This window comes from Ahaetulla prasina, chromosome 2, assembly GCF_028640845.1.
Source record: "Ahaetulla prasina isolate Xishuangbanna chromosome 2, ASM2864084v1, whole genome shotgun sequence".
In the NCBI taxonomy this organism is placed as follows: Eukaryota; Metazoa; Chordata; class Lepidosauria; order Squamata; family Colubridae; genus Ahaetulla; species Ahaetulla prasina.
The window spans coordinates 280,431,370-280,454,849 of NC_080540.1; the positions used below are offsets into that span (position 1 = coordinate 280,431,370).

At 40.3% G+C, this 23,480-nt stretch overlaps 1 protein-coding gene across 3 annotated transcripts in view; it reads right to left on the minus strand.

Annotated features, from left to right (window-relative positions):
* Window positions 1-533: 533 nt before the first annotated feature.
* The window catches only part of RAI14 (retinoic acid induced 14), a 134,351-nt gene continuing 111,404 nt past the window's right edge, over window positions 534-23,480 (minus strand). The window contains exons 9-19 of one of the 3 annotated variants that reach the window (XM_058170173.1): window positions 22,072-22,250; window positions 20,341-20,369; window positions 19,028-19,117; window positions 18,377-18,460; window positions 15,264-15,321; window positions 13,991-14,109; window positions 10,659-12,197; window positions 8,655-8,804; window positions 4,324-4,389; window positions 2,972-3,047; window positions 534-2,642 (exon numbers count right to left, since the gene is read on the minus strand). In XM_058170173.1, the coding sequence (XP_058026156.1) occupies window positions 2,617-2,642; window positions 2,972-3,047; window positions 4,324-4,389; window positions 8,655-8,804; window positions 10,659-12,197; window positions 13,991-14,109; window positions 15,264-15,321; window positions 18,377-18,460; window positions 19,028-19,117; window positions 20,341-20,369; window positions 22,072-22,250 (2,416 nt within the window). In that variant the 3' untranslated portion in view covers window positions 534-2,616. Of the gene's footprint in view, window positions 2,645-2,971; window positions 3,048-4,323; window positions 4,390-8,654; window positions 8,805-10,658; window positions 12,198-13,990; window positions 14,110-15,263; window positions 15,322-18,376; window positions 18,461-19,027; window positions 19,118-20,340; window positions 20,370-22,071; window positions 22,251-23,480 lie in introns of all 3 variants that reach the window. The other 2 variants (XM_058170175.1, XM_058170172.1) reach the window with 2 other exon arrangements.

Consider the following 23,480-nt stretch of genomic DNA (forward strand, 5'->3'; position numbering starts at 1 on the left):
AACCGCTAAGCTGCCGACCTTTCGATCAACAAGCACAACGTCCTAGCCCCTGAGCCACCGCGTTACTTAATTGGGTAATAGCAATAGCACTTAAGACTTATATATCACTTCATAGTGCTTTACAGCCCTCTCTAAGCAGTTTACAAAGTCAGCAAATTGCCCTCAACCATCTGGGTCCTCATTTTACCAACTTCAACCTAGGATGGAAGACTGAATCAACCTTGAGCTGGTCAGGATCCAACTGCTCCCTCTGTGGACAGAATTAATCTGCAATACTGCATTCAAACCAATGCGCCACCAGGGCTCCTAAGGAAATGTCTGCAAGAAAACCAAGGATTCCACAGTTCAACTCTGAGCTACTCTATATTCTCTTCTTTTGGGCCCTAACAGTTGTGTTGGGAGCAGAAACGTAATTGTGGGTTAAGGAGATCAGGGCCTTTGCAGATCCTCCATGTGTTCCTTGAAGAAACTTCCCCTTGGTTCTTGCGAAGTATATTAATATAACACATTACACAAAAGATCTAGAAATGAAAAACATGGACAAAAAAACCTTTTTATTTGCTGAATAAGGAAACTTCTGTAAATGTACAAAGGACTATTACTATGCTATAGAATACAATTTCCAATGTGTCCACAAGGATAATCGTAATAAATACATGTAACAAAATAAAAATGTTAGGCAAACCTACAAAACGCTTCCTCAAGTGTTACACCTGGCAGTGTTTGTTAAGAGTTCTCTTGTTTGTTTGTTTTGCTGGTAAATGCTGCAAAAGTTTCCCACCCCCTTGAAGTACTAAAACAGGTGCTGTGTGAAGAAATATTGTCTCAAGTTAATTATTCAAATACTGAGAGACAAAAGAAAGAATGAGAAAGAAAAGATTCAGGAGTTCAAAATTCTGCTCATTGTTAAACAACAACAACAACCACCAGAAAAATAAAAAGTAAACGAGAGAACTATGTACTGTAAGTGCCTGGTGAATGTGGTAACCCTGAGACACCGAACTATTACTTGCCACTTATTACAGGCCACTGAGGATCTTTGTAGGGGTGAGGTTGTTTATAATTAAGTCATTCCATACACCAAAGACAAAAAAAGGTTCTTTGATTTAGGACAAATATACATTGTTTAGATTTGGGGATTTATGTTTAACCCATGGAGAGCTGAAGTGATGCATTTATTCATTTTACAAATTCCGTTCAAAAACTTTAATCAGTGCGATATAGTTTTCAAAAAAATGTGGTATCCACTATCAGTTTCTGAAATATGAGTGCTCATGAAAACACATGTTTACACTAGATGTGTACATTTGTTCAATCAATTTAATTCTGCAAGTTACACCATTTATCAATTGAATACTGGGACTCCTATATTTATGTGATATTCTTCCATAAAATGACATCCTTGGCAAGCTCACACTAGTTTGAAATTTGATCTCACTAGTTTGAAACTGATTCCAGAAACCAATTAACAGTATAAACATGTCCTTAAAATAGAAGATAAAAATGTATCACATATTCCTTCTTGCTATCCCAAAATGATATTCTGATAGTGTTTCTCAACCATGGCAACTTGAAGATGTGTGGACTTCAACTCCCAGAATTCCCCGGCCAGCTTTGCAAATCCTGGGAATTAAAGTCCACACATCTTCAAAAGTTGCCAGTGCTGAGAAACACTGCTTTAATACTACTTGTTATCTTCATTTACGTTGCTATTATCAACCTGGATTTCTATTACTCATTTTTACTAAAATTTAGCAGCCAAACAATTTTTAGGCACCACTGCAATTTGTAGAATCATCCATATATCATATTCATTTAATGCAACAAACATTTCTGGGAAACAGGTTTTTCTCTGCTTTAATTGTTACAGCATTTTTGAAAAGAAAACAACAACATATCTAAAATACATGGACAGTTCTATTTCAGCACAAGTTTTTTTAGAGAGAGTGGACTACTTCCACCAATTTTATTACGGGCGGGGGAGGGTGTTAAGGGAGAAAACCAAGGAAGCAATTACGTAAATTCTTATTAAAGTCTATTGCAAAAAAATATTACATAGCAAACACATTTCATTATAAAGGCTTTTCTAAATTTGAGGGTCAGTAAAAATATATCATAGAGAAGATTTTTATTTTCTTTACAAAAGTGAGGTTTGGAACTGTGAGATAAGATAACTCACTGTAAACATCATGAATTCAATCAGATCCCTTGCTTGCAATTTGAAATACCCTTTCCCCTCTTCTAAGTTCTATTTCCAATAGAACTGCAAAATTTTGCATAGATAGTTTGATTTCCTGCCTGATAATGAAACTGAGGTTTTAGCAATTAGCTGTTTCAGAAGTATTTACTTGTTTTAGTACAGGGGTGGGGAACCATGGCCCTTTTATGACTTGTGGACTTCAACTTCCAGAATTCTGGGTATTGCAGTCCACAAGTCATAAAAGGGTTATGGTTTCCCACCCCTGTTTAGTACATGGCTATATTTTATGTTACCTATTTAATACATATGACAAATCTGGTGCTCTCGCAGTCCATAAATTACTTGATAAATAAAAAGAAAACACTGCAGCTGGCTTTTACTCAACAAGGTGAAGATGTCTTCCTTACGATTAGCTTCTAGGTTATATTGGACATCTGAAGGCCTAAAAATATAAAGAAGGTAATTTTATCCATTTAAAAATAACCACGAATTGAACAATTAATTTCTGCCTCCAACTTCAAATGGTGCAGCTGCTTATAACCAAAATGGTGAAAGTTTGCCTCAACTCATCATAATCCAAAGAAAATACACAACCACGTTCTAATACTGAAGGTCAGAGGTTGATCATGCCTGATTTATAGTAAACTGTAATCTCTGGAGAATTCTGCATTTATGTCCAAGATGCAAAATTAGCACTTTGGAAATCTTTCTAAGGTGAGTTTCAAATTCTGCAGCAGCAGCACCATCAGGGATCCACAAAAACAGTTTCACCTTTTTTTTGTGATGGGTTTTTACACATTGTTAAAATCTGTTTCAGCACTTTCTGGACATCTTCATCCATCTGGCCCTAGAAAGGAGTAAAAAAAGTAAAGGCAAACAATATTAATAATATTTGAGCAAGGGCACTAAGCCAAATTCTTAATTATTGTCTTATAATATTACAAACATTACTGCACTGTTTTAATAAAGCAAGTACTCGTATTATGATAATCATGCTCTAAATTAAAAACATTTGTTACTCTGTTACGTATGTCAAAATATTCTCCTTTGTAAACACATGAGTTGAGATGGCAATCCTTAGTCAATCATTCCGGTTAAAATGATTGCATATATTTCTTTAGTCAAATTACAGTTACCCCTCATTAACAATGATTTGGCCAGACCAACTTAGAAGAGGCATTCATTCTCATATAACAGCTGTGTGCAATATTTCTTTCTGAAGCATTTATTAGTATTAATAAACCTTAGTAAGACCACACCTTGAATACTGTTTTGGTCACCACATTACAAAAAAGGATGTTGAGGCTTTGGGAATAGTGCAGAGAAGAGCAACTAGGATGATTAAAGGCCTGGAGTCTGAAATATATAAAGAATGGTTGCAGGAACTGGGCATGGCTAGTCTAGAGACTAGGAGTGACATGATAACAGTATTTGAGGGGCTGCCACAAAGAAGAGGGGGTGGAGGGTCAACGTATTTTCCAAAGCACCAGAAGACAAGATGCAATGGATGAAAACTAATCAAGGAGAGAAGCAACCTGGAATTAAGAAGAAACTTTCTAACAGTGAGAACAATTAATCAGTGGAATAGCTTGCCTTCAGATGTTGTGGGTGCTTCAACACTGGAGGTTTTTAAGAAAACTGTACCTATCTGAAATAGTATAGGGTCTCCTGCTTGAGCAGGGGGCTGGACTAGAAGACCTCTAAGGTCCCTGATTGATTTCCATTTCCTGTACCATCCATAGTTAACAATAGTATGCAAATATAATCGACACAAGAGAATATTTGTAACTCAGGCTTGAACTGTGGAGTCCTGGGTGCTCTGTGAGCTTGGTTGTTTTCTTGGCAGATGCTTCACTATCCAACTAGGTAACACCTTCAGTGCAACAGGGTTGCAGGGCTTGCTGTTATAGGCATTCATGTAGAAAGAATAACTGTACCCTGATGGGGGTTTACCTACATAAACTGAGTAAGTTACCTAGTTGGGTAATGAAATGTCTGCAAAAAGAAAACCAACCAAACTCACAGAGCACCAACAACTCTACAAATCCAAATCCACTGTTTTCTTTAACTAACTGATGGCCTTGAAAGAAATGCAAGGAGAGCTGAAAGAAAGAGCCTCTCACCTGCACAGCATAAAGCAGGTGTGTTCTGTAAACAGAAACTATCTCCTGATGTTGCTTCTTCGTTTCCTGAAAAGAAAGATGATCAATCAACAAATGAACAAGCATGCACTAGGATTCTAATGGAACATTGATGTCATTTTCTAATAAAGATAATGTAGAACAGAAAGTGATACTAATTCACACAAGCCATAATCTGCCACATGTACACTGAGGATAGCAATGCATGGGCATAGTTGTGTCTGTCCATCCCAGATATCCCCAGCTTTCATCCCAGATATTCCCTATTCTGTCCTAGGGTAAGAATCCAAGACTTGTGCGAGCAAAATAGAAAATAGTGATTTTCTAGATTAGAGCAGGGGTGTCAAACTGGATTTCTTTGAGGGCCAGATCAGCATTGTACTTCTCCTCCACAGGCTGGCCAGGAGGGGGAAGAGATGGGACGGATGAGTCCTGCTGGCCAAAATGAAAGGAAACAATAGGGCAGGAACGGTAGGCACGTTTGTGCTCTTATGCACGCCCCTTATAGACCTCTTGGGAATGGGGTGAGGTCAATAGTAGATAATCTTTGGTTAAAGTTTTGGGGATTTTGAGAAGAGACCACAGAGTCGGGTAGTGTGTTCCAAGCACTAATAACTCTGTTACAGAAGTCATATTTTCTGCAATCAAGATTGAAACGGTTAACATTGAGTTTAAATCTATTGTTTGCTCTTGTATTGTTATGATTGAAGCTGAAGTAGTATTCAACAGATGATTCTATGAGTTAAATACAGGTCCTGTCGAAGGCGGCGGAGTTCTAAGTTTTCTAAATTCAAGATTTCAAGTCTGGTGGCATAAGGTATTTTGTTGTATTCAGAGGAGTGGAGAACTCTTCTTGTAAAATATTTCTGGACACGTTCAATTGTATTGATGTCTGAAATGTGGTATGGGTTCCAGACAGGCGAGCTGTATTCAAGAATTGGTCTAGCAAATGTTTTATAAGCTCTGGTTAGCAGTGTAGTGTTTCTAGAGAAGAAACTACGTAAGATTAGGTTTACAACTCTTAAAGCCTTTTTTGCAATGTAGTTGCAGTGAGCTTTGGCACTTAGATCATTGGATATGAAAACTCCAAGTTCTTTAACAAGGTGGGGGTCATCTGTAAGGTAACGTCCATCGAGTTTGTATTTAGTGTTTAGATTCTTTTTTCCAATGTGTAAAACAGAGTATTTGCTGGTTGAGATTTGGAGTTGCCAAGTTTTTGACCATTCTGACACAAAGTCAAGGTCTTTTTGAAGGGTAGCTGTATTGTTGGTAGTGTTAAATATTTTGACATCGTCAGCGAAGAGAACACAATTACTTTTAATATGGTCACAGAGATCATTAATGTATAATATAAAGAGTGTTGGTCCAAGAACACTGCCTTGGGGAACGCCGCTATTGACAGAAACAGGATTTGATATGGCACTGCCTATTTTGACTACTTGTTGTCTGTTAGACAGGAATGCTGTTATCCAATTGTGGAGGGGTCCGGAGATGCCATAGGATTTTAGTTTGGAGAAGTTTGTCATGTACCACTGAGTCAAAAGATTTACAGAAGTCTATGTAAATTGGATCTATTGTTTTGCCTTGATCAAGATTTGTAGTCCATATGTTTTTGCATATGTGTCGCAGGGGACTAGCGTGCAGCCCCCACACCCCATTTTTTGGCTGGATGGCCTCCTGCAGCACTTTGCCAGCCAAAATGGGGTGTGGGAAGGCTGCATGTGCCCCGGGGGTGCCCTGTTTTGGCCAGCAGGATGCTGGAGGCCGTCCAAGCCAAAAATGGGGCACAGGGGTGCCGCACCGTGGGCCAGTCCTTTGATATTTCTAGGCCAGCCCCGTGGGGCAGTTTTAAGCATCCGGTGGGCTGGATCTGGCCCATGGGGCCTTGAGTTTGACACCCCTGGATTAGATGATAAATGCTTGGGAGAAGGAACTCAGCCTTCCCTGTTGGCTTCTATCAAACAAAGTCAATTAGGAAAGCCAAATTTGCTAAACAACTGCAGCAAATTTGCTTAATAACCTTGACAAAAAAGTCATAAAATTAGGCACGATTCACTTAACAACCACCTTGCTTACAAATGGAGATTCTAGTCTCTATTATGGTTGCATGTTGAGGACTAACTGTACAGGTTATCTTTCAACTTTCAATACTAAGAGCTGTGGTGGCACAGTGGTTAGAGTCCAGTACTGCAGGCTACTTCTGCTGCTTGCCGGCTGCCTGCAATTTGGCAGTTCGAATTTCACCAGCCTGAAGGTTGACTCGGGTTTCCATCCTTCCGAGGTGGGTAAAATGAGGACCCAGATTGTTGGGGGCAATAGGTTGACTCTGTAAACAGCTTAGAGAGGGCTGTAAAGCAGTGTAAAGCGGTATATAAGTCTAAGTGCTATTGCTTATATTGGCTCTGAAATGGCACATATCTTTCTCCTGAAGCACACACTCCTTTAGAAAGCAGGTACAAATGTATTGTTGGACAAAAAATAGTGTACTTCAAGAAAATATAATCAATGAAAACAAGGGATGCCCAGAAATCTTTCTGGGCATTATAAAGGAAGGAAAAGATACTGAAATCTCATGAGGTTCTGATGTTCTTTGCCAAATATCTTAACTGACCTCAGCAACTGACTTCTCTGGAGTTTTGATGGGAGTTCTGATTCTCTTTAGTGCCATGCTGCCAATTTCCTAATTGAAAGCATTCATACTGATAGCTCATTTCGCTGAATCAAGGCAAATGCCTTCATTCTAAAGTAGCTGATGAACACTCAACCTCAGAATGTTCTGGAAACAGCTAGGCACTCATATGCCTGCCTTACAGAACCTGGCTTTGGTACAAAGCACAATCAGCAGATACAAAAATTTGGTCCACGGTGCACTTAGACTTTATGTTACGTTGCTCCAACTGGTTTGCCATCTCAGATGCAAATATAATTCTATAACTATATTGCTATAATTCTATAGGCAAAGCTCCCACACTGATTTGAAAGAACTAAAAAAAAAGATATTTTTTCTGACAAGAAAATGAGCACTGGCATGGTGGAAGCTAAAGGATCTGCCATTGCTCTTAATTTAAAAAAATAAATCAATGGACGGTTAGGTATCTCGCTGAGATTGTCCCCGATATCAAAGGATTCATTTTTTAAAAAATTTGAATTTATATCCCGCCCTTCTCCGAAGACTCAGGGCGGCTTACACTGTGTAAGGCAATAGTCTCATCCTATTTGTATATTATATACAAAGTCAACTTATTGCCCCCCCAACAATCTGGGTCCTCATTTTACCTACCTTATAAAGGATGGAAGGCTGAGTCAACCTTGGGCCTGGTGGGACTCGAGCCTGCAGTAATTGTAATTGCAGGCAACTGTGTGTTAATAACAGGCTGCATTAGCCTGGTGAGCCACTTCCCAGCCCTAAGTGAATGAACTCATAAGTTCATTGACTTATGAGCGGTTGCTTAGCAAATATTCGAAGTTACGACAAACCTCCCCAGGGCTCCCAAACCTCCCCAGGGCTACTTACAACTCAGATTCAAAGTTACGATGCCCCTGCCCCCCGCCCCCCGCCATGACACGATAGCATTTAGGGCACTTGGCAACCAGCCCAGTCAAACTGCAATCTTCCATGGTTGTGTGACTGTGACATGACATTTTTTTGCCAGAAACTGATTTCCTGGAGGAAAGTACGTTGCGGACAATAGATTCACTTAATGACTATGTTGTTCATTTAACAACCACTGAACAATCACAGGGATTCATTTAATGACTGCCGCAAGAAAAATCGGACCTGCTTAACAACTGACACAGCTTACAACTGTAATTCCAGACTCAATTTTACAGGGAGTCCTCAATTTATAGCACTTCATTTAGTGACCCTTCAAAGTTACAATGGCAATGAAAAAAATGACCGTTTTTCACAGTTATGACCTTTGCAGCATCCCCATGAGGAGATCAAATTTCAGATACTTGGCCACTGGTTCATACTTCTAACCACTGCAGTATCCGGGGTCCCCTTTTACGACCTTCTGAGAATCAAAGTTGAAGGGGAAACCAGATTTACTTAACAACCACGTTGCTAACTTAACAACTGAAGGGCTTTGCTTAACAACTGTGGCACGAAAGGTTGTAAAATGGGGCAAAGCTCACTTAACAAATGTCTCACTTAATGACATAAATGTTGGGCTCAATTGTGGTCGTAAGTCAAGGACTACCTATACAATCAAAAATCAAGGGGTACTTGTATCCAGTTTCATCCCAAGGAGAATCCTGGTCTGCAACTATAAAAATAAGCAATTGTGTACATAAGGAAGTCATAAACTTACAGCCAGTTGGTTCTGTAACTGCTTCACTTGCTGCTGCAACAGCTCCAGCTGCTGACTTTGTCGTTTAGGTGTACCAGTTGAGTAAGACAGCTGGGAAAGACTGTTCAATGCTTCCTTTAACTTGGTAACTTCCTTAGACATGTCTGTTATCTATAAAAGGATAAAAGGGGAAAAAAAACTTCATTATTCCAGAGTACATCAAAGTTCTGGCACTGGTGAGTTCTGCTTTAAAGGTGGGAAAACAGCCTTCGTTATCACCATTAACAGATTAACAGAGTTGGAAGGGACCTTATAGGTCATCTAGTCCAGGGGTCTCCAACCTTGGCAACTTCAAGCCTGATGGACTTCAACTCCCAGAATTCCCCAGCCAGCTTTGCTGGCTGAGGACTTCTGGGAATTGAAGTCCACCAGGCTTGAAGTTGCCAAGGTTGGAGACTCCTGATCTAGCCCAACCCGCTGCTCAACCATCACCTGGATTCAGATGGCATTGTTTAATCATACTGCAAAGGTAGCCTTTCACTTACCACCATTTGTTTAATGACTGTCTAAAGTTACAGCAGCACTGAAAAAATGGACAACAATTGCAAACATCACAGCATCCTCCCCCCCTCACATGATAAAAAAAATTGGGTGCTTGGCAACTGGCATATATTTATGATGGTTGCACCAATCACCTTTTACAGCCTGATTTTTCTGCAAAAACACACATGGGGATGAGGGTTTATTTCTTCAAACTCCCTGAAATAAGGTCATGCAAAAGATAGTGTACAAAAAACCTTCTTGGAACATAGGAAACCCTGAAATAACGTCATGCAAGAGATAGTGTACAAAAAAACCATCTTGGAAGATAGGAAACCATTTCTGCATTTACATCATGATTCTGTTATTGGAAATAGATAAAAAAGCCAAAGGAATTGAGCCTAGGCCAGGATTCTGCAATGACCACAAAGAACCTAGCACAGTAACATCTTTCAAGTAATCAGTGGGTGAACAGGCTTGCGGGGGTGTGTGGGGGAGGCATTTGGACCATGGGAAACCCAGCCACTGCTGATATGGATATCAGAACAACTAACTAAGAACAACTAACTAAAAACAACTAACTAGGGCCCAGCAGAGATTATACTAACTGAGATTTCTCAGGAAACAAACAACTGAATGAAAAGCTGCTGCAGGCTTTCTACCGCTGTACCATAGAGCGTATTTTAACTTACTGCACCTGTGTATGGTTTGCCAATTGCACAGTAGCAGATAGGACAGCACTCCAGAGGATCAATGTCATTGCCCAGAGCAGGGATGAAATGTAAAATTTGTTACTACCGGTTCTGTGGGCGTGGCTTGGTGGTGGTGGGGTAATGTGACTGAGTGGGCATGGCCAACTTTTTAAAAAAACTTTTAAAAGCATTTTTCTCTACAACCTCTTCGGCTGAAGAAGTTGTAAAAAAAATGCTTTTAAAAGCCTCTGATGATCCCAGCTGAGCCACGCAATCATCAGAGGCTCTTTTTTAACTTTTATAAGCATTTTTTCAGCTGGGCATGGAGGGGGGGAAGGGATTTTTGCTACCAGTTCTCCGAACCACTCACTGCCATCGCTACCAGATTGGGCGATCCGGTCCAAACCGGGAGCATTTTACTCCTGGCCCAGAGCATCATTGGTTGCCCTCTCCCCTCTTTGTAAGAGCTTTATAGCTCATACTGTCTAAGAAAGTTTAAAACATTCTTAAAGATCCATCTCATCCTGGGCACCCTTTTTTTGAATTATTACCATCTGGCAGATGGTACAGCATAATATAAACAAGGACAAATAGGCTGAAAAACAGCTTCTATCCCAGGGCAATAACCATGTTGAATTCTACGGTATAGTGCAATATCGGGTTTTCAATTTCAATTATATAGAATGTAAAGGATATATGTTTGTGTTTTTATTTTTATAGTTATGATGTACACGGAAGACGGCATTCGTTGTACCGTGTGCAATGACAATAATGTAAACTAAATTAAACTAACCTTTTTATCTTTGTCTTCATCCATTTTTAAGGCACTCTCGGAAGCTTTTTTCATTTTGAGGAGTTCTTCTTGAGACTTATGATACTGATGAAGTAGCCCTTTGATTTCTTCTTCCTTGGCTTGGAGAAGAGCTCGGAGATTCTCTTTCTCCCCTTTCACTTGGGAGATCTCCTTCCTCAACTGTGCAAGATCGGCAGACAAAGTATCCTTTTCTTTCAGCAGATCCTTCAGTTTGGATGACAAGGAGTTGACTTCGTTTTCTGAAGAAGTCCGAAGCTCTTCATACAATACTCTAGGCACCATGGCTTCACACACTGCAGCTTCTTCTTCTAACAACTCCTTCTGCAGACGCTGCACTTCTCTCTCTTTGTGGACAATCTGCTCTTTGAGCGCATTTATTTCTTCTTCCACTTCCTTCATTGAGGTCTGGAGAGCAGTCACTACTTGAAGATGTTCTGTGATGGAGACAGAATTCTTCTTTTGAGAGTCAACCAAGTTTTGGAGTTGTGTCATTTCACTTAACACGTTTGTGTACTGTGTCTTCATTTCCAACAAAGCATGTTCAGCTTCCTCTCTTTGTGAGGCGGTGGCTTCCATTAGCTTTTCGTATTCCTCCAGAGGTATATATCCTGAAGTCAGATCTTCTGAAGTGCTTTTCTTCTTGCAATCTTCAAGTTCTGCCTGGGCTTCTTTGTACATTTGAGAAAGTTCACTAACCTGCCTGTTGAGTTCATTTATTACTTGGTTCTTTGCATCCTTCACCTCTTGAGCTTCATCGCTCTGACCTAATTCCATCTGAGCCTTCAGTCTGTCTTGAAGCTTTTTGATTTTTTCCTGTCCTTCCTTATATTTCTCAATTAGCAACATCTTCTCCTGGTTGATATTTTCAATAACTGAACAATAAGACTTTTTCATCGCCTCACACTCCTCCACAGACATTATACCAGCAGCATTTCTCTCCCTTTCTTCCAGCTTTATTTCTAGTTCCTTCACCTTCACTTTCAGCATTTCATCATCTTCTTGAGCTTTCTTCAGCTTCTCCTTCAGCAGCTCAACTTCTTCACAGGTTGTTTTGACCTCATGCAGGTCAGGCTCTTTACTTTCTGAAGTTACCACGTCCAGTTGCATTTGTCTCTGGACATGCAGCATTTCCTTCATTGCTTCTTCACATCTGAGTTGAGTTTCTTTGAGTTTCTGACTGAGGTCAGTGCCATTCTCTGAAATTTCTGAGCTGTTTAACAAAGGACCCTCCTCCAGCACACTAGACTGAAGCTGAGACTCCAAGTGCAACCTCTTTGCTTCTGAACTATCTAGTCTCTTCTGTACTTCTTCTAAGCTTTCTTGTAACTGTTTAATTTTTAATTCATTAAGGCTTGTCTCTTCCCGAGCCTGTGCCAGAATCAGAGAAGGCGTGCTTATCTCCTCGGCTGCTGATGTTGAGCTTTCACTCAGCCTATTCGACAAAGCACCAAATTCTGCATGGGTGGAACAAGAAGACTCCATTGTAGTGTCTGTATCTTCTGTTTTGAAGGTTCTTGCCTGCAGAGACGGCAGAGGGCAGTATTTTAACAATTATGTCTAATTCTAATGTAATCCAAGAATTCCTTCCCCATCAAGAAGAGAAGGAGCTACATTTTTCTCCTCTCTTTGATCATTACTGGGTCAACATTTGATTTCCATTCAACTAGCAAACCTCTCCCTCCACCCGTCCGCTTCTGCCAGAAGGATGATTTTGTGGTGTTGGCTGGTCCGAGGAGTTCCCATTTCCAATGCAGCCTGGATTGTATTTCTGATTTCAGAAATACTGAAGATAATTATACTGACTGCATAAACCGCAAACATGAGGACACGGAAGAGGGAATGGGAATCTGAATGTACTCCAGGTGATGTCATGGTGGGCTTTTTAGTAAGGCTAAGTCACATACCCCAAGACACAAAAACACATATATCCGACCTGTGTTTCTCCATGAAGGAGTAGAGAGAAGCAATATATCTGCTAGTGCAGGGGTCGGCAACCTTAAACACTCAAAGAGCCACAAAGGTCCTAACCAGAAGCCCACCGCTCAATTCTGGAGCTGACCGAAGTCCGGTTCCCCCACCATAGAGTCTCCTCCTAGCGTGGCATCCTTTTTCCTCTACCAGTCCTAACCCTATCAATTGTGGGCTGACCTGAAAACCTGCCCCTTGCCATAAGGTCTCCTCCTGGCATGCCCTGCTTCTCCCCCTGCCCCCAAACTGGAAGCTCCTCTCAAAATTGTGGTGCTGACTGGCGACAGGGAGCTGCAGCAGAGGGATGAAAGAGCCACATGCGGCTCCAGAGCTGCAGGTTGCTGACCCCTGTGCTAGTGCATAGAAAGAAAACAAGTGTGTAGATGCCAAAGCAGAGGACCAAGTTTCTCCCACTGGATCTTGCATGGAGCACTTATCTCCATGTTGCTAAAGGGGAAGAGATGTTGCTTCTGCTTGGTCTAATAGAGTAAAATGTTTTTCTCTTTACAGGGCAGGACAGAAAATGATGATTTTCAAGCTACTTGCTTCATGGAGAAAAATGCTTCCTCTCTGTAGGAGCAAGTAAGCACCCATTTGCTCTCCACTTGCAGTTGCACAGAGAATGGCAGAGTTGTGCCAGCATGGGTAGTAGTAAAGGTGTCAATATGGACTGGAGAGATTCAAGTTCAAGCCCAACCTCACACAAGAAAGCTCACTGGATGATTTTTGAGCCAAAAAAGTCTCTCTCAGCTCTTTGTTGTTGGAAGGGCAATATGAAGGGAGATTCTCATCCAAGATACCTTCTACTTTTCAGAAAGAAAAGGGTGACACGAATCATATAGATAAATAAGCCATAATTGCAGGTTATTTTTCAGTGAGAAAGTGGGGGCTTTACTAGAGGAACTCTGATTTAGCTTCCATTCAGAAGTGGTATTCAGCCAGTTCGTACCGATTCGGGCGATCTGGCAGCAGAGATCGCGGGTGGGATCTGGCAGCAGAGATCGCGGGTGGGCCCACCCACCTGCCCTGCTGCTATGCCATCCTGTTTAGCCATGTTTTTGAGGTCGGGCGCATGCACGGAACGTACACGGATGTGTGAAGTAAGCGTGCGTGTGCGGGGAGAACCGGTGGTAGAAATAAGTTAAACCCACCGCTGCTTCCATTTGGTGTATGGACCAATGATGGATCAGGAATTTCCAATCCCGTATAATTTCTTGAATCAGCTGCACAAAATCATTTTGCATCCTTCAGATTTCAGTTTAATATTTTTTCATTGCAGCACTGACATCCTTTGTTAAAGATACTGTGCTGTTTTGTGCTAGAAGCTATTCCTGAACACATACCTGAAGTTTTTCTTGCAATTTCTTATTTTGTAATGTTAAAGAAGCAACTTTTCCTTGCAACATCAAGAGCAAATCTTGCTGTTCTGTTTCTGAACTCATATCCAATAGACTATTAGCACCTTTAAAAAAGAAAAGGGAAAGAACAAGAAAAAAAATAAGGACATTTATGATTTGAATATTCAATGCGGCTACAATTCTATAACTTTTACTTAACAAATCTTCAAAATGAAAATAGATAATTATCTTTTACTAGCTAGCCAGTTTTGGCAAAGCCTCATGAAAATCTGACTTATAAAAGTTTGGCAGCTAGAGCTTCTGGAAAGTATTTTAATGAACTATGTGAATCTGGAAATCTATGAATACTTATTACTACCAAAAAATTCTAGAAAAATAAACTCAGATAAAACCACAGGTTGTTGGTGGATTTGCAGCTAAGCTAAGAGAGGACATGCTAGATTGGAATTTAGATTTAGTGCCAAATTATAACATAAAATTATGCCAGGAGCAAATTATGAATGCACGGGGAGTGATCATATTAATGGCATTTAGTCTGCTTAATTTTAATTTAAACTAAATGATATAAATTAAAAATCAAAACAATTTTAGTTTTAGTATTTTGATTCCAGGACCTCTACTATTTCTTCTACAAACTCAATTGTTTAACAGTCCTTGGTTGGGAGGATGCAATCAGTGACATTTAGGAATTCAAACAGAAGAGAGTCCAAGAACCAAACCAACTTGAAGCAATAAAGCCTAGGGAGAAATAATGGAATCCCTTCCACAGAGTTCTCATAACAAAAGGAGTCAACACAAATTGTACCTACCTACAGAGAAGCGGCAAACTTTAATTTTACTATGGTCCAGTGGTGGGTTTCAAATTTTTTTACTACCGGTTCTGTGGGTGTGGCTTGGTGGGCATAGTGTGGCTTGGTGGGCGTGGCAGGAGAAGGATACTGTAAAATCTCCATTCCCACCCCACTCCAGGGGAAGGTTACTGCAAAATCCCCATTTCCTCCCGATCAGCTGGGACTCGGGAGGCAGAGAATAGATGGGGGCGGGGCCAGTCAGAGGTGGTATTTACCGGTTCTCCGAACTACTAAAAATTTCCGCTACCGGTTCTCCAGAACTGGTCAGAACCTGCTGAAACCCACCTCTGCTATGGCCATAGCACATGATTTATAGTAACAATATTAAGAGTTTGGTTTTTAGAAGGAAACTTTAACAATAGAAAGAAATGGATAAAATCATCTTCACACGTTTCCTTCCACCTTACCTGCAGTGCTCTCACTTAACCCATCTTTGTAATCAGAGTGAATAGCATTGGTGTCTTCCTGTTGAAAGACAAATATAAACCATGATTGGATTAAAAACAAGAATCAAGTCCCACTGAACTACTCATTAATAAGCTCAAATATATTTCAAGTGGAATGCTCCACTTGAAATAAACAACCATAACTTTAAAACCATCTTTCAACAATAATTGGTTAAGTGGCAGATGCTTGACTGACTACATGTACACATGTCTGCGTATCATAAACTGTTCGCTATAATTTAGTTGCTGGTTTTATTTATTTAAAGTTTATGTACCACTTCAGTCTTAGACGTCTCTAAGTAGCTTACATTCCGATATCATAAGGAAAGATTAAATAACTATAAATTGACTCAAAACAAACAATTATTATTACAACAACAATCACTTTCACGTTTTTCATCATGCTGAGTAACAACTCTCAGTTAATAACCAATCACCTCTACAGGATGGGGATTTAGCGTTCTACCACTCCTAAACTTTCCAAAATAGCCAGAAATTTAGAAGGTATTCAGCAAGATTGGTGTTAATCTGACGTTGGGAGAAGCCTCTGATGCTAAGACTCTGCAGAGATGAGTCTCAAAGAATAACCTCCCTACTAGATCTCGGTCCTTTTCTTGGTCCTAAGCCACTTAGAGGTTTAAAAATGACAACCAGCACTCCAATTTACATCTAGAAACAAAGCAGTGGCCAATGGAGTTCTTGGAACTGGTGTTGCATTGGTGAATGGGGTAGGCGGGCCGTTCTTATGTATTTCAGCTGCTGTGTTCCGATTCTGACAAGTTATCTTGGATATTTGGTACAGAAAGTTGGGGTAGAAGTGCTTTCAATAAATAACTACGAACATTGGCAAGGAAAAGTATCAAAGAAAATGAAGAAAGTGTAAAATTCATTGCTTAATAAGCAACATTATTTAGGCAAAATGTCACTTCAAAATTTTCTATTTTCATTACTGGAGGAAATATGCTAGTCAAAGTAATCTTAAAAGCCAACTGATTAAAACACTTGAGATGCTCCTTGCTCTTAGCTAAGCCACATGTTGTGAAATCACTTGGATTTGTGCAGTGGATGTTATCATTAGTGCCCCTTTGAAGGAAATTCCATTAGCCCATTTGCTATGTGGCCATCCTCCCACAAGTAATCTCCCATTATACTCTTAAGTGACTCATTTAACTTCATGGACAGGTAACATTTCAGAGTCTACTAGAAGCTGGAATTCTCTAGTTTTATCTATTTCTGTCCATGTGCCTTGCGCAACAGTAAACTTTTCCGCAACTTGAGCTGATTAAATACTGTGTCACATTGCTCAATCTTCTACGACAGCATTCGACAACCAGGTGTTCCTCAAATATGCTGAGCACCCAACTCATTCCTAGGGGGCAACCAATATATCTACCATCATCCCAGTGCCGAAGAAGCCCACCATCAAGGAACTGAATGACTACAGACCAGTTGCTTTAACATCTGTAGTCATGAAAACCTTTGAAAGGCTAGTGCTTTCCTACCTGAAAACCATCACGGATCTGCTGTTAGACCCCTTGCAATTTGCATACCGAGCAAATAGATCAACAGATGATGCTGTTAATATGGCTCTGCACTACATCCTACAACATCTTGAGTCTCCAAAGACCTATGCAAGGGTCCTTTTTGTAGACTTTAGTTCAGCATTCAATACCATCATTCCAGACATTCTTCTAACTAAGCTAAACCAGCTACAGGTACCGGAAGAGACTTGTAAGTGGATCACAAGCTTCCTAACAAACAGGAAGCAGCAGGTGAAGCTAAGCAAGATCACATCAAATACCTGTACAATTAGCACAGGGGCCCCCCAAGGCTGTGTGCTCTCCCCACTTCTCTTCTCTCTGTATACCAATGACTGCATCTCCAATGATCCATCTGTTAAGCTGCTGAAGTTCGCAGATGACACAACAGTGATTGGTCTCATTCGAGACAATGACGAATCCGCATATAGACAAGAGGTCGAACGACTAGCCTTGTGGTGCAACCAAAACAATCTGGAACTGAACACACTCAAAACCGTAGAAATGGTGGTAGACTTTAGGAGAAACCCTTCCATACTTCCACCTCTCACAATACTTGACAACACAGTATCAACAGTAGAAACCTTCAAAATTTCTGGGTTCTATCATATCGCAAAATCTCAAATGGGCAGCTAACATCAAAAACATCATTAAAAAAGGACAACAAAGAATGTTCTTTCTGCGACAACTCAGTAAGCTCAAACTGCCCAAGGAGCTGCTGATCCAGTTCTACAGAGGAATTATTGAGTCTGTCATTTGCACCTCTATAACTGTCTGGTTCGGTTCTGCAACCCAACAAGAAAAACACAGACTTCAGAGGATAATTAGAACTGCAGAAAAAATAATTGCTACCAACCTGCCTTCCATTGAGGACCTGTATACTGCACGAATCAAGAAGAGGGCCGTGAAAATATTTGCAGATCCCTCGCATCCTGGACATAAACTGTTTCAATTCCTACCCTCAAAATGACGCTATAGAGCACTGCACACCAGAACAACTAGACACAAGAACAGTTTTTTCCCGAAGGCCATCACTCTGCTAAATAAATAATTCCCTCAACACTGTCAGACTATTTACTGAATCTGCACTACTATTAATCGTTTCATAGTTCCCATCACCAATCTCTTTCCACTTATGACTGTATGACTATAACTTGTTGCTGGCAATCCTTATGATTTATATTGATATATTGACCATCAATTGTGTTGTAAATGTTGTACCTTGATGAACGTATCTTTTCTTTTATGTACACTGAGAGCATATGCACCAAGACAAATTCCTTGTGTGTCCAATCACACTTGGCCAATAAATTCTATTCTATTCTATTCTATTCTATTCTATTCTATTCTATTCTATTCTATTCTATTCTATTCTATTCTATTCTATTCTATTCTATTCTATTCTAGTCTAGTCTAGTCTAGTCTAGTCTATTCTATTCTATTCTATCTGGAAAGCCCAATAGGAGAGGCTGTCCTACAAACAGGGCAATGTTCATATTTCATTTCAAGCAAGACTGAAAAAAACCCCCAGTATACCTTGGATCCTCGTTGGGCGAAGAGCTGGCTTTTCCCAGATGCTGGGGCTGAAGTTGTTGCCTGTGATGAAGAACGGTCAGCAAGCTGGAAGAGATGGATGCATTTTAGGGACACAAATTTCCTCTTGCTCACCGAAGTCATCATTCTCTGTTAGTTGGAGATAAGCAGGACTACACAGCCCTCATTGTTTGTCAGCAGCAGGCATGCGGTCAAACAATTGTCTGAGCAACCCCTCGGTTTAATATTAAACTTTTTGTTAAAATGCCATGGGCTCCCATGTGCAAAGCTGCTTGTGCATGTCCAAGAACAAACTTCAGCTAACGGTTAAAAAGGCAAGCCAACAGCCTCGGAGGTCACTCTTATAAGCTCCCATAGTCTAAACTTAGTTCCTGTCCCATCTCAACTGCTCTCTCTGCAAAGTGGCAATTAATATGTGATTTTCCCCCCCAACAACAGGCCATCCTATTTCTATTCTGATGAGAATTCACTCACGATACATGAGACTCACATATTTTAAAAAGAGAGTGAGAGAGACAGAGAGGGATTTGCACCAAGCAAATTTAACCAGATCAATTCCCAACAGGACATTCCTCCGCCACCCCTCCCTCTCTATATATAGCAACCCCGTTCAAGCTGGACTTGGTTGTTTACCTGGATAGGGCTGATGGGAGGAGGTGGAGGGGCTTTGCGTTTTTTTGGAGTTCCACTTCTTTCTGAACTTAATTTAGAGACTTGATCATGCTGGAAGTTTCACAGGCCAGAAAAGGGAGGTCTGTTAGTTTGTTAGTAAGGATTGTGTTAACAAGTTATTCAACGACATTAAAAACGCACACACATTCACGCCTTGCCTTACTGCTGTGAGGATGTGACACATGCTTTAGCATGAGCTCATCCTGCTTCCTTTTTTAATTCAGGCCTCTGTGCATTTCGATGAAGTCAATAAAGGCACACCCCTCCCTACTGAGCCATGTTTTCAAAGGCTATTCACAGCCTTGAGCCATTTGTCAAACCTCCTGATCCCTGCCTTGTCTGTCCCAGGACAGATAGAAACAGACTATATCCTCTCAATCCTGTTCCTGGGCCTTTTTTTTTTTTTTTTGAGTCTCTTGGATTATTCCGCTTTTATATATATTATATCTATGCAAAATATATAATTGAACATTCTGCAGGCCAAATCATCAGTATCAGCACCCACAATCTCCTTCCATGTCTGCCTACCTGCCTTCCAAACCTTTTGTAAATTTGGAATCCACAAAATAGGAATGGAGAAACTCAACATAGTAAACCAAAAATTTAGAATTGCAACAATTGGATGTGTCCTATACCAGCCCTACTTTTAGAAGCTGTACATGACTTTCAAAGGAAACAGGACCATTTTATGCAACTTCTTACAATTGGCCAAAGACGTCCCTGAAAGCCAATAAAGCTTGAGCAGCCACTTCAGAATTTTAGGCATCTTACATTGAAATGGTTTCTAAGCATATCATTAGGCCAAGTAAGATTACAGTTTATTTGTTATGTGAACAAGTATGAAACTCCCATTCTGCTTCCTCCTCCAGCTTGACTGCAAGGAGATACATGTTTTTTCCCAACTTTATTACAAGAATGTCCAAAAATGTTCCAATGGGTTAAAACGGCCTTCTTCAAAAGGATGCCTTCTACATATCCTGAGTCTTCCACAAAACTTTCACAGTGTGGAAAATCTACAATAAGGCTCTTCCAGCTGCAAAAGATGGTTAAATGCCTAGACTTCTTCTTTTGGCAGATCCAATGAAACTGCCCCAGTTTGACTCAGAAATGGGAGACTCACACAATTGTTTCACACACACGTTGGATAAATTTCCAAAAGCTCTATAAAACTACAAATAATTTTTCATCGTAATTTTAATTCTTAGGCATTTGTTTATGCTAAATATAAAGTTTATCTTCATTAAGCCACTCTCTTATTTTTCTTTCTTTTTTACCTGCTTTGACTTGATTGGTGACTTGGCATCTGCAGAAAAGAAAGACTCATTTAAGTTGATTGAGATAGCTAAGACACATAAGCCAACACCCTAAGTTTAGCATTATGTTAATCAATTCCCTGATTTCAGTATAACTTGAGGTGCAAATGGACACATTTGGAGTTGGGGGTCCACAGGGTATGCTCAAAAAAGTCAAGATGGAAGCTAAAGGTAAAGGTTCCCCTCGCGCTTATGTGCTAGTCATTCCTGATTCTAGGGGGCGGTGCTCATCTCTGTTTCAAAGCCAAAGAGCCAGCGCTGTTTGAAGACGTCTCTGTGGTCATGTGGCTGGCATGACTAAATGCCAAAGGTGCACCTTCCCACCAAAGGTGGTCCCTCTTTTTCTACTTGTATTTTTTACGTGCTTCCAAACTGCTAGGTTGGCAGAAGCTGGGACAAGTAACGGGCGCTCACCCCGTTAAACGGCACTAGGGATTTGAACCACTGAACTGCTGACCTTTCAATCGGCAAGCTCAGCGTCTTAGCCACCGAGCCGCTGCGTCTCATCAAGATGGAAGCTACAGAGGTGCAATGCATATATAAGACAGGCAGACTTCAACTTTACTGGACTCTTTTTTAACCATATCATATACACACCTGTTCGAAATTACATCGTTAATTTACACCAGATGTGTAAATAATCCTACTTACATTTATATTTTCAAGCCTTGACTATTTTATTATGCACACTGAGAGTGTGAAGGAAGAAGCAATCCAAGTATAACACTAGAAACACACCGTACTCCGTGGCATTTAATTACTCCGCTGTACACAAAGAAGATTTATGTAGATACATAAGATGGCTGAGTCAGCATCTTTTCTTCTGTCAGGCAGACTAACAAGGGTTTTTGGGGTTTTTTTGAGAAAAAAAAACAGCTTAAGTTTATCCGCAGATGCAGAGCTACCCTAGCTTAAAGAGACTTTAAAAGCACAGTACAAAAAAGAAAATTTAACAGGAGACATTCTCAATTGGACCTCTGGTGGCTCAGACTGCTAAGACAGTCTGTTATTAACACAGCTGCTTGCAATTACTGCAGGTTCAAGTCCCACCAGGCCCAAGGTTGACTCAGCCTTCCATCCTTTATAAGGTAGGTAAAATGAGGACCCAGATTGTTGGGGGCAATAAGTTGACTTTGTATATAATATACAAATGGATGAAGACTATTGCTTAACATAGTGTAAGCCGCCCTGAGTCTTCGGAGAAGGGCGGGATATAAATGCAAATTAAAAAAAATTGGCCTATTAAACATTGGATTTGGAGGGTGGGGGAAGAACCCCTCTCCAACAGGAAGGCGGAGGAAGAATTAGAAAAGGGTGGAGGGAACGAAGGGGCAGACAGATTAAAAGCTGAAAGAGCCATTTTCAGAGACAGGGGAGCGGGGGAAGGTACACCACAAACCATGTTCACTAGACATAAAAACTTCATAGTTGTAACCACTGTTTTCACAGTCATTAGATTACAATTTGGGTGCTTGGCAACCGGCTTGCAATTACAACATTGCAAGCCGCATCCTGTGGTCAAGGGTTTGCCATTTGTGACCTTCAATGCTGGCCTTTGACTAGTAGTCAGTGGGGAAGCCAGCAGAAGTTCATAAGTGGTGATCCCATGACAGTGGGACGATGTGACTGCATGCACTACTTATATGGCCTCCTTTGTATATTTTAGGAAGTATTTAAGAAGCGTGCACATACCAGCATCTTGAACCATTTTGGATTGAAGGAGACTCTGAATTCCTGTATTTTCAGAAAGCATGGCGTAATGTAGAGCATTGTGTCCAAGTGCGTCTGCCAAATTTATTTCTGCCCCTTTTCGGATTAGGATTTCAGCAATGCTCAGGTTTCCAGCTTCACAGGCCAGCATCAAAGCAGTTCTACAGAAATTAAGAAGACTAACCATGAAGGGGAGCATGAGCCTGTGGCGAGGTGATACAGCCCCAGAGTAACTGAAGATATGTGATAACGCCCCAGATCAGCCTAAAATATGTACAGGCTGATATTATATTATATTCCTGCATTTTTTGATAAAAGATCATTAGGAAATCTCACGGCTGCTATACGATAAACTGGGAAACCAAAATAAGCAAGAGAACATGGCAAAACATTTCTGTTTTGTTGTAAAAAAAATAACTTGGATGAGGTCACAAAGTTCAAGGAAGGAGACTTTTGCTTAGAATCTATTTAGTTTAAAAATGTACTGCGCCAACATTGCCTTTCTCATGTAGTCCTTTTCCAACTTGGAGCCTTCCTGACGTGTTGGACTGCAACTCCTATATCATGCTGGGTACAATTAATGAAAATTGTGGTTCAATACATCTGCACAGGGAAAGGTTGCCCATTTCATGCCCACATCAGTGCCTAGTTGGACAAGATATCTCTAAAGGACAGGATCCCATACCAATCATATGTAGTATCACACAATGTATTTTGACACTGGCCTACTAAGTCAGGCAAAGTCCTGTCTATCTACCATTCTCTTCCCATAATGGCCAAAAAGATGTCTTTCAGAAGCCCAGTTGAAAGCAAGTGAAAACCAACACTTCCCACTAACATGTCTCAATAATTACTGTCTAGAAGCCCTGCCAGAACAGGGAATTATACTGTATTTGCCATGATTATCAGCAATTAACCACTTTTATCCTCTGTCTATAGATTTTTGGCACCATGCAGCTTTGTATACGTTGTGTCTGATGATAGAAACTACACAGAAAGAACATGGATAGCTATGACAAGCTGAAACATTTTCCATATACAGGCTATGAGAAAATGTTTCTTGTGTATTTCATTAGGGAAGTTGTATAACTTCATGTATCTTTAATAAACATAAATATACATTGTTTAATTACACTGAAGCCTCAGGAGAAGCTTCAATGGGAGAACTGAGGGAATATCAGTATTTTTCTCACAGCAATAGAGTAAGATCTCCTTCATTCTTGATTAAGAATATTGGCAAATATTTGGAAAAATACAAATTTATCTCTTAAGGTTGATTCTCATGTACTGTAAATCTGATAAATACTATTTGTCTTTTAATTTCAATCCTACTCTAGAAAAAAAAAATATTCTGATGGAGTGACTAGGAGTGACAGACTGCTAGTTACTGC